Source organism: Nicotiana sylvestris, chromosome 3 (assembly GCF_000393655.2).
Source record: "Nicotiana sylvestris chromosome 3, ASM39365v2, whole genome shotgun sequence".
Lineage (NCBI taxonomy): Eukaryota > Viridiplantae > Streptophyta > Magnoliopsida > Solanales > Solanaceae > Nicotiana > Nicotiana sylvestris.
In genome coordinates, this window is record NC_091059.1 from 218647837 (window position 1) to 218661613 (window position 13777).

Sequence of the window (13777 nt, forward strand, 5' to 3'; positions counted from 1 at the left end):
CTTAACGGTAACTTTTTTGTGCGCTATGTATAACGTTCAACTAAAAGACGTTATACCTTAACGACAAAAGTTATCGTTAAGGTATAGTGTCTTTTATTTGAACGTTATATATAGAAAAGTAACTTTATTTTTTTACACTTATTAATGTACTTTGAGTCCAAAAAAATAATAATTGGGTTCCGGACTCAGAAAACGTGGCCACTGACATTTGAACAGCTTTTATGATGTTCTATTTTATGGGGGTCTGAAGAAATCCTTCTTTCTTTTGGGGGGCGGAAGGGAGGAGGGGAAGAGGGCTGGAATATCAAAAAGGTACAAACAGCCAAAACAGCAATTTCGCAAAAGCTGACATTCATATTTACCTACTAAGATAAGCCTAGGCATTATATATTTACCTAGAAGATGCGAACTTGAAGCACACTAAACCTGACTTAAATAATTACCATCACATTCACAACACTGAACTAACTATATATGGACATCTCTCTCTAGCTTGGGAGAGATACACATGGAATGAACCACATTTCTTGACAATGTCATAATTGGCTAACGTGCAAAATGGACTGCCTATATTGCATTTGAGGTGGCAATTTAGAGACTGTTCTTTCTGCAATTGCATTTGTGTGGTTCTACTCATGCTGCTACTAGTGCCAGTACATAATTAGCGACAAAACTTCCTAGGGAGCTACTGGATTGATGACAAGAACGCGGAAAAAATATTAACTAAATTAATGATCATAATGAAAGACATTGTACCCTATCAGGAACATTTTTAGGCATTGGAAGCGCAGTGACATATCTTTGCAGAAAAGGTTTATGGCTATGTGCAGCTGCATCTGTTGATGATGACTCAGCACCATTGAATTGCCCCCGACCATGAAACTTTGCAAATCGATAGAAGACTGAGAACTTCTCCAACTCTTGTCCTTCCACTATCACGTCCAATACCGACGCTCTCTTGTCCAAACTGCACCATAGTGGTAGCAAAATCAGAACCATGTGAAATTGATGGAAGCTGCTTTTGTTAGTATCAAATAAAGACAGAACCATAAACGAATATGAACCAGTTACCTTACAAAGTCACTTTCTAACTTCCTCGCTCTTCCCGTTAACGTTTCCATAGCTCTGGCAAATTGATGCCAATTTTTCTTCTCAGATACCTTGCACTTGTCACGAAATCTAATAATACACCAAACAAAATATTAGGACTGAAGCAACAAATTTCTAGATGCAATTAATCAATCTCAAGTAATAACTAGAACTTACGGTTCTTTTCCATCATGAGGCATATTGGTATCACCATCCGAGCAAGAGACCATGCTGCATGCATCCCCTAATGCCAATCTGGATATGGAGTAAGCCACACTCTCATACTCTGATTTAGCATCTGCAGAAAGAATTGCTGCAGGCGGAGGATAAAATAGTTGCTGCATAAGCTGAGCGGTCAATATAAGCCTTCTTCTAGCTTTAAGCCTAGGTGGCCCATCATCAACCGACTCAATTCCTTTAACCTATTATTAGAAGAATATAGGCTGTCAGAACTGAAATGCAACCAAATTGTAGAAATAATAGGATTTAGTAGGCAAATCAAGATACCTTTTCGGTAACCCTATTAACTGCTTTGGCCCACTCTATATCCACCAGGCTGCCAACGAAAAAATTAACATGCATCAATAAATATGAAACTGGAAATAACCTAACAACCAAAATGATAACAACAAATGGAATAAGAGAAAACATCCGGCAGCAGACAAATAGCTTAAAAGGAAAGGGATCTATTAAAAGTTGCTGTGAAACGAGAACCTGATTGTCTGATCGCTCCATAGATCCAGAGAAATTTCTTTGTACCAAGGAGTGAGTTCAGATGTAGAACGTTTCCGCTTTTTGGGTTTCAAGATTGGGTGCTGCTGACCAATGTTCACAGGCAACATTTGTAGAGAAGAAAAATGTTCAGTTGCAGCAGAGCTGGCAATTGAACTTGGCCCAAGATTACCAATTTGGCTTCTATCAGCAGTTGCATGGATTACTTGCTGAATAGGATTAAATGCATGCAAACCACTGGTAGACTTCGCAGGAGTGAAAGGTTGTTCAGCTGTCTTCATGGCGGCAGCTCTGTGTGCATCATACGTCTGTAACATCTGCCCATTTTTTAAGCTTCCGTACCGATTGAACCAAGATGGTGCCATATGTGGACTGATCTGAGTTTGCTCAGGCATGACAGAATTAGTATTACCGTTATGAGAGCCAGTCTGATATTCATCCTGATGGAATGCAACATCCGGAGGAGTCATCCTTCCTCCATGTTGAAATGACACACTTCTTTGCAAATCATCTTGCCCAGAGAAGCTTAGCATTCTAGAATCAGCAGAAGAAACTTGCTGTGCAGCTACATTGCTGTCTGGTACCCTCATTCTTCTGAGGGCCATATTGCATTGATCGGTGTCCGCGTTTTTCATGCTCCACATTTGGTTTAGTAAGGAGTAACTTTGATTGGGAAAGCTATTTGGTTTCAGTGATCGGCCAAAGGCTTCAATATCTTTCTGCATAGAGGCCGAATTTGAAGGAGATCCTTCGGGGAGATTCTTGACAATAGATTCTCCACCCTGTGAATCAATCATTTTCTGCACTAAGTCCACATTATCCGAAGCTGCTGGCTCAGAAGTGCTCTCCTTTTCTCGCAGTTCTTCTGCCTCAACAGAACACAGAGAACTCACTGAATTACTACCAAGCTCAGACATGAAAGCCCCTCCTCTATAGGCATCTTGATCACCTTGCCTCTCTGGAGCAGATAATGATGACTCCATAATATTCATCTGATTCGGCTGGGGAATATGGGAAGGCTCCTTGCTATACTGACCACTAAAAAGGTGCTGTGGTGGTGGGAAATTCATCCGCATATTAGCGAACTTCTTGGAAGATGCACCCTGCAGAGATATCCCAGGAGTTAAAAAAGATGGAGAGGCTGATACTGACTCCTTCGCCGAAACTCGATTAGTAGAGACGCTTCCATGGGGACCACTGGCATTACTTAACTGAGACTTGCCCGCAGAGAGAGCAGGGCCATATGGTATATTGCCAGCCCCATTCAGCAAGGGTCCTCTGCCAGAATCTCCTTTTTCCGTTGAATGGGGAGCATGTTCATCAAAAGATACGCTAATAGACTGATTTGTGGAGTCTTGCCCACTAGCCCTAACCATGTGGGGATTTTGAAGTTGATTTCTCGAGTGAGTAAGGACAGAAGCTGATTCAAATGCTGAAGAGAAGTTCCCAGGAATGGTGTGCATAGTAGTTTCATTAGTTGTACTTCCTGGAACTCTAGATGTGCTATGCTTTAACTCTTGTGGTCTGAGGTCTGACGGGGCAGGCAAAGATTGAGCCTGATGCGGACGGGGCATCTGCCCCCGACTTTTTTCTCTAATCTCAACGGCAGCATGGCTTGAATGTGAAGAGCCAAGACCTCTGGTAGGACCCTGAGATGACAAGAGATGGGTTTTGACAGAGATCTGCTGCGATGGAGGACCAAGTTGAAGACCAAAACCTTGAGAGGCAGAAGACTGATTTCGCCGGAGGTGTCCAGCAGACCCATCAGCATTTTCGGATTCAGGCACCTCAGATGATGCTTTCTGGTCAGAATTGCTGAAGTGAGCCATTGCACCATGCTCTCTCGATGGATCCACCTTCTGAAGAAGCTGTAGCATATTTGGACTGCAATGAGAAAACCAGTCAAAAACAACAGATCTATACAGCATGAACAGATTAAAAGAGTAGTACAGCTGATTTTACAGTCAATATGGTTCCAAAGAACCATGTAAAGTTATGTAGAGATTAGAGATATAAGCTATCGCTGTGTAGCTAAGAGATTAACTAAATAAGCTATAGAATAGAGAATTGACAACCTAGATTGTGGAGCCGTATTTGGTGATAGCCCAACAGATCTATTTAATGGTGAAGACATATTAGATCCACCACCAGGAAAGCTGCCGCCAGAGCGCACCTGCCCAAAGCCTTTGCCATCGGCCAGAACATCAGATGAACGTGCCTGTAAATCAAGAAACATTGTCCTTTCACTACTGACCAAAGGTTTACAGAACTTTACAGTATTATATTATCATAAATCAGATATAACACCTTTTCAAATTCTGCCTGAATACTAGGAACCTGAGCAAACATTGACTGGCCATGGGGGGCAGTCTGCTGCAACATAGGCTGAGAATGAGTAGGGTGTTTCATTCCATAAGAAGGATCTGCATCCTTATCCAAGTTACCCATAGGATGGTACTGAAACTTGTTAGCCCAAGAATTTCTCCGACCAACATGATTAGACAACTGCTGCTTCCCAGCTGGCAGAAACTTTGAATCCCTGGCATCTGACAAGACATTTTCCCCAACGCCACCAGCAGAAGAATGAGGGGATAAGTTCGAACGATGGCTGTCATTTGAGTTCTCCTGTTTATCGCTGTTCTCCATCTCATGCAGTTTATACTCTTTGTCACCAATATCCAGAGATGAATGCAAAAGATGGTTGTCCTCAGAAACATGATGCTGGAAGACATCCAAGCCTTTGCTGACACTAGATTTTACCAGTGGATCAGCATTCTTCCAAGAACTAGCTTGGTGATTATTTTGGAAAAATTGACTGGTTTCCTCGCCACTCCTCATGGTACTTGAGTTTGGTATAGCGGAAGAATTATGCAAGCTAAAGACCTCCAAGATTGCCTGGGGACTACCCACAGATGATTCTGCGCGCTCCATAGCAACTGTAGGAGTACGGCCAGGATTAGAATTCCACCTGGCACCACTATGAACAACTTCACCTTGAATGAATTTCTTCTGATTGTAATCTTGGGAACATTTAAATGATTTCTCTCCTGAGACACTTACTGCATCTCCAGAAGGCACTGCTGATTCAAGAACACTCCAACCAGCTGATTTGTTGTATTGTTCCCTAACTCCACCAAGCTCGGGCGTCAAAGGACTAGAAATGTTTTTTGAGATCATTTCTCTGTCAAGAGGATTTGAAGTCTTCTCAACCATCTGGTGACCTTCTAACATCTGTGATTGACCTGACTTAGGCCACTTATTTCCTTCGTCTGATGACTGCACAAGTCTTTGAGAAGAATTTGATTGCAGACTCTTGCCAGGCTCAAATGGAAACCTGTGTCCCTGAACATTGTGATAGCTATTTCTCATATCGATATTATCAGAGGGATGAACAGAAACAGATTTCAAAGATGAGGCTTGGGGGAAATTGTCTTCAGCAGAAGATGTTCTCTGTCTCTCGCTGTCATATGTCAAATTCTGTTTCCCAGAAGGAATTTCAGTACTGTTAAAATTTAAACCAGTCCACTGCTCCTGCAGTCCAGCATCACTACTAGAAGTTTCTGCAACAGCAGACTGCATAAGAGCACTCCAAGTACCACCTTGGATAGACGGAATCCCATCTAGCAATTCAGCACCATCAAAAGGATTACCGCCTTCACCACTCATAGGACTCTTGCCAAAGGCAGCCCATATATTATCATCTGAACCAAATAAAATTCTTTCTTCTGTAGGATCTAGTCCAACCTCGTTTTGTACGGAAGAAGCTCGCACTGCACCTTCTTCATGTGAGGTCTCTGAAGGAACAGCTATATCCTGTCTGCCACAGAAGTCCTGGAGAGCTGAAGCTTTTTGCATAGTATCTTGCTGAAGGTTACCCACATCTACTGCATTCGACAGAGCTTGACTTGGAGCATCTCCATATACATTTTCAAGGAGGCTCTGACTAGAGATGAAAATCCCATCCTGCCCACTGACCTGATCTGCTAATGGAGCATATTGATTAACTGGAAATGAACTATTAAAGGCCGGCATTGGCTGCACAGCTTGCTTATCTGTCACCCCTTGTGAAAAATGGTTTAGAGACGGTCTTGAACTAGAAACAGGAACCCCATATAGAGATTGATCATTCTGTTGAGGAATCAAACCCATTACACGTTGTGCTTGGCCATTATTGGTCGGAATGATTCCACTGGAGGACCCTTGGTGTACTGGAGAACCACGCTGCAGCCAATTTGTGTTGCCAAGCTCATTTCCCCAGGAATGATTTAGTGTACCAGAATTTGCAGTGCCGTTAACTAATGCTGGGGAATGGACACCAGATGCCACCTTAGAACAGGAGGAAACCTGATTTAATGTATTTTGTTGCCTCGCGTCTAGTTGATGAAGTTGCTGCTGTCTCTGAAGCTCTTGCATCTTCATGAACATAACTTGCTGTTGAAATTGCTGCATGTCACTAATCCCAGACTGCTGCCGCTGCAAAGAATGCAGCATGTTTGATTGCTGATGAGAGATTTGCTGACCACCAAAAAGATCAACACTGACAGGACTATCAGAAGGTTCTGATCTAACAGGTGCTCTTGTGTGCTGTTCAGGACCCAACCATTGCTGTGACTCAAAAAAAGGTGAGCCTCCTGAGGCTATATTACATTGATCGGAACTAGTATCCACAGCGGGAAAGTTTGTTTCACCCTGCCTTGTCTGGTAAAACTGATTACCATACATGTAACCATTCAAATTTGGCTGCTGGATTTGTGACTGATTTTTAGCGGACTCGGGCCTCGGAATTGACTGTGTAAAATTTAAACCATGCTGCCCATTGAATGGATAACTGCTTAGTCCTCTCCCAGTGTCTACATGCAGGAAAAGCAAGAGATCACACAAACAGCTATTCAGCAAGCAAATAGAGAGCAAACAACATGTTAAATTACCAGAGTTCTGCAAATTGTAATTTTTTGTGTTGGAACTCAGTACACCTGTCTGTCTCTGGCTTCCAGCCCACATATTGTCACTTGAAGTTGGCCAATTGACGTCCACTACCGACGAATGAGGCTGTACTTGTGATAAAATGTCTTGTGCAAATAATTTGTGAACTCTATCTCCAACTTCATTGCCACGCATAGATGATTTAAGTCCAGAACCTTTGACCGTAAAATGTTGCAACTGACTATTCTAACATTTGGCATTACAATCAATGTACACTTCAGAACATATACCAGCTGTCTGTCCTAAAACTCCTGCAAAAGGATCATTAAAGTTTACTTAAAAGCTGAAATGTTCATGCTGCTAGTCCCACTTGGCTGGTTCTTCGTGATATTATTTGAGACTGAGAAAAGGTAGTATGGATGTGAGAATTAAACATCAACATTAATGAACTACATCCATACACCATCTATACAAACTACATAGACAGAAATCATAAGGAACAAGGGCAGGCATTGAAACTCAATGCTATACTTTTGCACAAATCAAAGAAACAGCCTATATGGTGGACCAAGGGGACATGACATAAACAGCAAAAAACGAAGGTGAGAATTGGAAAAGATCCAAGATTAGATATCTAAAAAGCATCTACATGAGACTACAGCAAGCTCAATAGACCATCTAAATTTACATTCGAAAAATGCTCCACTTCCTAGGTGAACAATACAAAGGGGAATAAGAGGAAATATGTCTAAAAACTGGGGGCCACCTAACATTCACATGATGTGCTCACATCTGACAAAAATGCAAGCAGCACAGAGAGGGAAAAAATAGAGAAGCTTGCCTAAAACAATTAGGCCATATCTTACGTAGACCTTCAAATGCACCGCCTGTTGGTGCTATCATGATGATTGAAAATATTAAAAAGGACGACGTAACCTTAAAAATATATGGAGCAAAATTGTCTTGAAAAAACTACAACCTCTCGAAAGCTATATGGATAATAAAGAGAAAGTAGAGCATAAGTGCCCATACATACGATACATATTAGTTGGCACTAAGATTTAGTCGTTACTGGTTCACTTACACAGGTCTGGTGTTTGACAGGAGTGTGTTTAGTTGGTTAGGGATTCTACATAATCACATGGTCAAGTGTGAGAGTTGGAGAATCTCTAATTTTAGAGAAACGATAATTTGTCCCAAAAGACAAAGTGCCCAAATGAGTGAATGGCTAATGTTGATTAGTATAGTCAAACAAACTATAGGTTTTGAGGCATAATAGTAGTTATTTGCTGAGTCCTCAAGATAGCTTTTGCCTGCCACGATTAAAATCCCCCCGGCACAGTCAAAGGCAGGCCATTAGGAGAGTATTGGATTCACGGACATCCTCTCAACCTCCCGGCAGAGGAAAATCAAAAATTGGACCTAACAATCTAACATACATGTCAATGCTTACTTTCCTTTGGACTCATATCTATAATTCCACACGATGAACAGGACTAGCATGTTGGTTTTAGGAGCTTTTAGTTTGATTGGCTTAGCAAGGAACACAGTGTGCACATGATCTCACAATGTCCCTAATGCTAACTTGTGGCATACACCAGGACACCTACAAAATAGCACAGGTCTTTGGTCAACTTGAAAACTGATCCTCATAGTCATAGTTAGTAATTTGTGATGCTATTTTCTTATTTACCAAGGCCAAGTAGTCCCAGTAAATTTATCATAAGGCACTACGACTTCATCGAGACCCCACGACCCATCTTGCTGCCCTCTTCAACTATGTTCACCCTTGTATCAACTCATTCCTACTGCAAAACAGTGGGATCACATTCCTAACGTGCGAAAAGTTTCCTAAGAATTAAACTAATTTACTTTGTAATGCTATATGGTAATGGCAACAAATTTTTTCCATATTGCTGTAGCGGAGATTTTTTTTTCAATTTGGCACTACTGGCACCTTGAGCTGCAAAATCTATGTAATTGTTTTCTCCTGAACTATATGGAAGAATTGTCAGCAAATGACAAGCCAAACTACTCATGCTAACAAGCCAGTTAGACGGGATCCACCATATCACCTTAAGAAATAACATGGTAGTTTTGGACTTTGTTAGCTCTTTAGTGATTGCATAGGTTCATTGAACAGAGCTAAGAAACTCACTCCTTTTGTACTTATTTTGCTTCCATGCATCGTCTTGATGTCATTTATAATACTACTTAATTCATTAAAAAAAAATGTGGTCCTTATTCCACTAAATCCAAAAGATATGATATTAGGTATGATATTTGGTATTTAAAAAAATAATATCGAAATACCGACACCGTACCGAAATATATACTAAGTTACACAATACAGGGGCGGATTTATGTAGTGGATTGGGGGTGGTACACCACCCGGTCGCTCGGATAAAATTTTCTATATATACTAGTATTTTCCTCTAAAATACCTACATAATAAACAAGGGGCACCTCAAGTACTTAAATGATTGTAGGTGCCGCGGTTGAAGCGTAGAAATTCAATCTGCAAGTCCTAGGATCGAAGCACCTGAGGTTTGTGGTTTTACCTTTTTTCCTTTCCTTTATTTCTTTTTTGCTCCTTTTCTTAATTTCTTTTATTTTCTTCATCTTTGTTATTCACCTTTTCTTGTACAATCTCATTTTATTATTTATTTAAATTGTGTATTTGTGTCCTTTTTTTTTTTGGATCTTCAAATTTTATTTGGATGTAATTTTAATCATTTTCTCTTTTTATCCATAAAATGTTAATTTGTTAATTGCCGAAATTTTTTAGAGTGATGCAGCAAAGATATAGTATTAATCAGCTAAATCTAAATTTAAGGGGTGTATCACATATTTATTTATGCGTAAAAATCTTTTAAATTGAATTGATTTAATTCAAAATGGATCGAATCGAATCGAATTAATTCAAAACAAATCGAATTGAATCGGTGTACACCATTATTTAATCTCCTTCACTTGTGGTTGGTTTACATTTAAATAGTGGCACCCGTAGCCATTAATTCCTGGATCCGCCTCTGACACAATACACATATTTATTGATTATAACATGCTAAGTTACGCAAAACTTTTCTTTGACATTCATGTTGAGGTTGGTAGTAACGGACATGTACTTTGTTAGGAAGATGGAGGAACAAGGTAGGCTTCAGATTCTAACTCTTACTCTCCAGATTGCCAAGCAAGGTTGCAAGCAGTTTAACGTAATGTTTCTAAGGTTGGATTAGTCCTTCTCTCTAAGTTTAGCAAGTAACAAAACACTTTCAATGAACAAATTTATTCCTTTATGTGCCTTTTTTCTCTCGCCTGGTGGCAATTGACTTGAGCCTTGGGGTTTGCTCCCTTTCAAGGTCTCAAGTTCGAAACCCACTGGGTGCATATAATTTCTGAGGGCCATCGGACTAGGTAAAACCTGAATTTACCGTGGTGCACTTGCGGGAAACTCCTTGTCGAGGGCTTGTGCACCCCCGGGATTAGTCGGGGCTCGAAGAGACTCGGACACCCGGTGCAAATCAAAAAAAAAATGTACCTTTTTTTCTCTCTATGGCTTGATACTTGCTGGTTTTGTACAAAGATTTTATCAACAGTTGAGTAAACTTAGAACATATTTTTTTTGCATTTGTGGATACTTTAATTAAGAAAATCACAGTATATGGCTCTCAGTGTTGTCAAAGGCGCACTTAAGCTCTGAAGCTCATAAAAGCTCAGGGAGCACGCTTCGCCTTGCTTAAGCTGCGCTTAAGTGTAAGCAAGGCACTAAGGTGTGTGCCTTATTGCCCATGAGTTCTATCTTGAATCAGGCAGTACTTAATAACAATAATAATCAACAAATAAGTGTATTACGTTGTTAAGTAAAACATTATGAGTGAAGTTGTTACTCTTTTTTCTTGAATTACATATATAATAACAATGAGTTCAATTCATTGCGCCTTTTTTTACTAAAGCCCACATTTTAATTGCGCTTTGAGCTTAAATCTCCAATAGACCTTGAGTGCTTTTTAGAATTTTTTGCTTTTGACAACAGTGATGGCTCTATGCACTAGTTAATATTCAAGCCGAACAAAGTGAAGTTATTGGACCGAATAAACTGAAACCGAAAGAATAAAAGTCGAACAATACCGAATTTAACTAGGTATGATATTGGTATAGCATTTTAAGAAACCAAATACCGAAAATACTGAACTGAAATATCTAAATACCGTACCGTACTGACCGCATCCCTAGTTGAAGGTGCCAGGTAGCAGGTACCCCGTGGAATAATCGAGATGCTTGCAATTTGGCCCGAAGACCACCATTGTAAAAAAAATGGATAGGTTTCTTTACCTTTGTATATCCCTGTAGATGGGGTTTTCCTTTTACGGTGATACAGTTATTTTATCCAAAAAGTAGCTTCTGAGTTTCTGATACAGTAACAAACTTTAAACTATCACAGAAGTTACGAATTCAGACTTCATACTAAATTCTCACCTAAACCTACAGACTAGTGATATCATCCGCTCACATTGCACTCATTCAGCACAACCTTGCTCGCCACCGTCACTAAAAGGCAAGTTTTATAGAGCAGTGGTTAGGCCTGCCATGTTGTATGAGACCGAGTGTTGGCCGGTTAAGAACTCACACATCCAGAAGGTGAAAGTGGCAGAGATGAGGATGTTGAGGTGGATGTGCGGGCATACAAGGATGGATAAGATTAGGAATGGAGATATTCGAGAGAAGTAAGGCGTGGCCCCCATAGAGGACAAGATGCGGGAAGCAAGACTCAGATGATTCGGGCACATTCAGAGGAGGAGCACTGATGCACCGGTAAGAAGGTGTGACCAACTGGCTGTGGTGGGCACGAGGAGTGGTAGAGGGAGACCTAAGAAGTATTGGGGAGAGGTGATCAGGTAGGACATGGCGCGTCTTAGGATTACTGAGGACATGGCCCTTGACAGGGAATTGTGGAGGTCGAACATTAAAGTTGTAGGTTAGGGGTAAGTTGTGGATATTTCTACAGCGAACTAGAGTGAGACTAGCCAGTTAGGAGTTAATCTTAGGATGCTACTGATCAACTACTGATGCAGGGATTTATCTGTTGGATATTAGTATACCGTCCACCCTCTTCGTATTTTCTATATTTCTTATATTGTTGTTATATTGTTGTTATTCTGTTATTTTATGTTATGGTATGTATTTTATGTTATTTTGTATGAGTCTATTGATAATACTAATATATCGTCTCTTATTGCTGTCTTGAGCCGAGGGTCTCCTGGAAACAGGCTCACTACCCTCAGGGATAGGGTTAAGGTCTGCATACGTATTACCCTCCCCAGACCCCACTTGTGGGATTATACTGGGTTGTTATTGTTGTTGTTGTTGTGTTAGAGCATCTAATTACAAAAAGGCGATTTTTAAAACAACTCTGCGTATCATCCGAAAACACTTAAATAGCATCAAAATGCAAAGATTTACTCAACAATCAAGAACAAAGATGATAGTACAAGCTATTTAAAACACTGTACCCGGACCTCAAAAACTAATAACCTAAAGAAATCGAGTTCATCGAATGAAAAATAGTGTATTCGGCAGAGATGGAGAAAATTAGGGCTCGTTATAAGATATGGAAGACAATTATTAAAAAAAAACTTACCAAATGTCGACGCTGATACCAATGGAGCTTACAACCAACCTGTTCGGTTATCTGAATTCTAGGGTTTTGAATCGGCGATAGGAATTGGAGAGCTGCGAGAGAGAAAACGAAAGGGAAATTGAAGTACCCCGTAGAGAGAGAGAGAGATAAAGTAATCGAAATGGGTTTTTAGCAGAAACAGTCCTCTAAGTTTATAATTTAGTTTAACTTGGTCCTCGAAGATTACATTGAGGATAAACTATGCTTCTTATGTTTTCAATTTTGGTGCCCTTTGGTCCTTCGATGACGGTCCAAACGGAAGAAGTTAGGCTGAGACGGAAGTTAAGTTTGAAGAGCATTCTCAGCAAACATATGTATCATTACTAATGATCCACGAAACAGTACTCCTACGTGGCTCTTTATGTCTTATATAAAACTAAAATACACGAGTACATGTCTACATGAAATGACTTATAATTTGCTATGCATTATTAAGCTTACTTTAACGAGCTTTATAAGATCGAAAGTCATGTATTGTAATTATTGCAGGAAAAAATTGGATTAATTGATTACTGCATTTCGCTAAAACCATATCTAAGGAAAGTTGTAACATAAAACGTGGAAATAAAGGGTGTGTTTGGTACAATTGTTTCATGTTTGGTTGGCTTAAATGTTTTGGAAAACATTTTCCTTATCAATTCATTTTCCTCCAATTTGAGGAAAATGTTTTCCCTATTAAGAGAAGGGAAAACATTTTTCCAAAACTTCTTCTCAAGCTTCCCCACCCTATTCTTTACCCTAGGGGTGGGCGTTCGGTATTTCGGTTCGGTATTTAAGAATTTCGGTTCGGTATTCGGTTTATCAATTGTGTATACCAAATACCATACCAAAATATTTCGGTACGGTTCGGTATTTCTTATTTTGGTTCGGTACGGTTTCGGTTTAAAGTTTAATACTCTATTTGTTTGTGATAATGATATACTTAATATTTTGTAGTTTTGTTTTATTATCATCAAAATATAATATTCTAACTTGTGATTTATATTTTTTTAGGTTCAAGTGCAATCATGCCCCGTGCTACTGCTCAACGCTCCGATATTTGGGAATACTTTGTGGTGAAAGAAGCTAACGGAGAAGTTCGCAAAGTAGAGTGCAAACATTGTGGTCAGGTATATTATGTTAATCCAAAGAGGAATGGAACAATTGGTTTAAAGAAGCATATTAAGAGTTGTCTTGCGCGTCTTCCTGGAATTCATGTTTAAGAATTAAGATTGTTTGTTGAGGGATGCCCTCTCTGTTTTTGTTGCACTATGTTTAACTGTTTAAGTGTTAAGATTGTTAAGACTGTTGCAGTTAGCCAGTTGCACTGTGTTTAAGTGTTATGACTGTTTTTGTCGCACTGTGTTTTTATTG

General features: G+C 39.9%; 1 protein-coding gene across 1 annotated transcript; it reads right to left on the reverse strand.

Moving 5' to 3' along the window:
- Positions 1 to 542: 542 nt before the first annotated feature.
- Positions 543 to 12503, reverse strand: LOC104237081 (uncharacterized). The gene is made up of 9 exons (XM_009791156.2): positions 12386 to 12503; positions 6750 to 7055; positions 4129 to 6671; positions 3897 to 4039; positions 1804 to 3705; positions 1597 to 1645; positions 1267 to 1511; positions 1072 to 1179; positions 543 to 967 (listed from the first exon to the last, which is right to left on the reverse strand). Exons 2-9 carry the CDS (start codon positions 6937 to 6939, stop codon positions 736 to 738), a joined length of 5412 nt encoding a protein of 1803 aa, XP_009789458.1. The 5' UTR covers positions 6940 to 7055; positions 12386 to 12503; the 3' UTR covers positions 543 to 735.
- Positions 12504 to 13777: the final 1274 nt, after the last annotated feature.

What these genes read in the sequence shown, in the direction of transcription:
- LOC104237081 (XM_009791156.2), bottom strand. Translation starts at nt 6,939, where the DNA reads ATGCGTGGCAATGAAGTTGGAGATAGAGTTCACAAATTATTTGCACAA. An exon ending in CCTCATGATGGAAAAGAACC is followed by an intron (nt 1,180 to 1,266) that starts GTAAGTTCTAGT and finishes GTGTATTATTAG; the next exon opens with ATTTCGTGACAAGTGCAAGG. An exon ending in TTAGAAAGTGACTTTGTAAG is followed by an intron (nt 968 to 1,071) that starts GTAACTGGTTCA and finishes ACTATGGTGCAG; the next exon opens with TTTGGACAAGAGAGCGTCGG.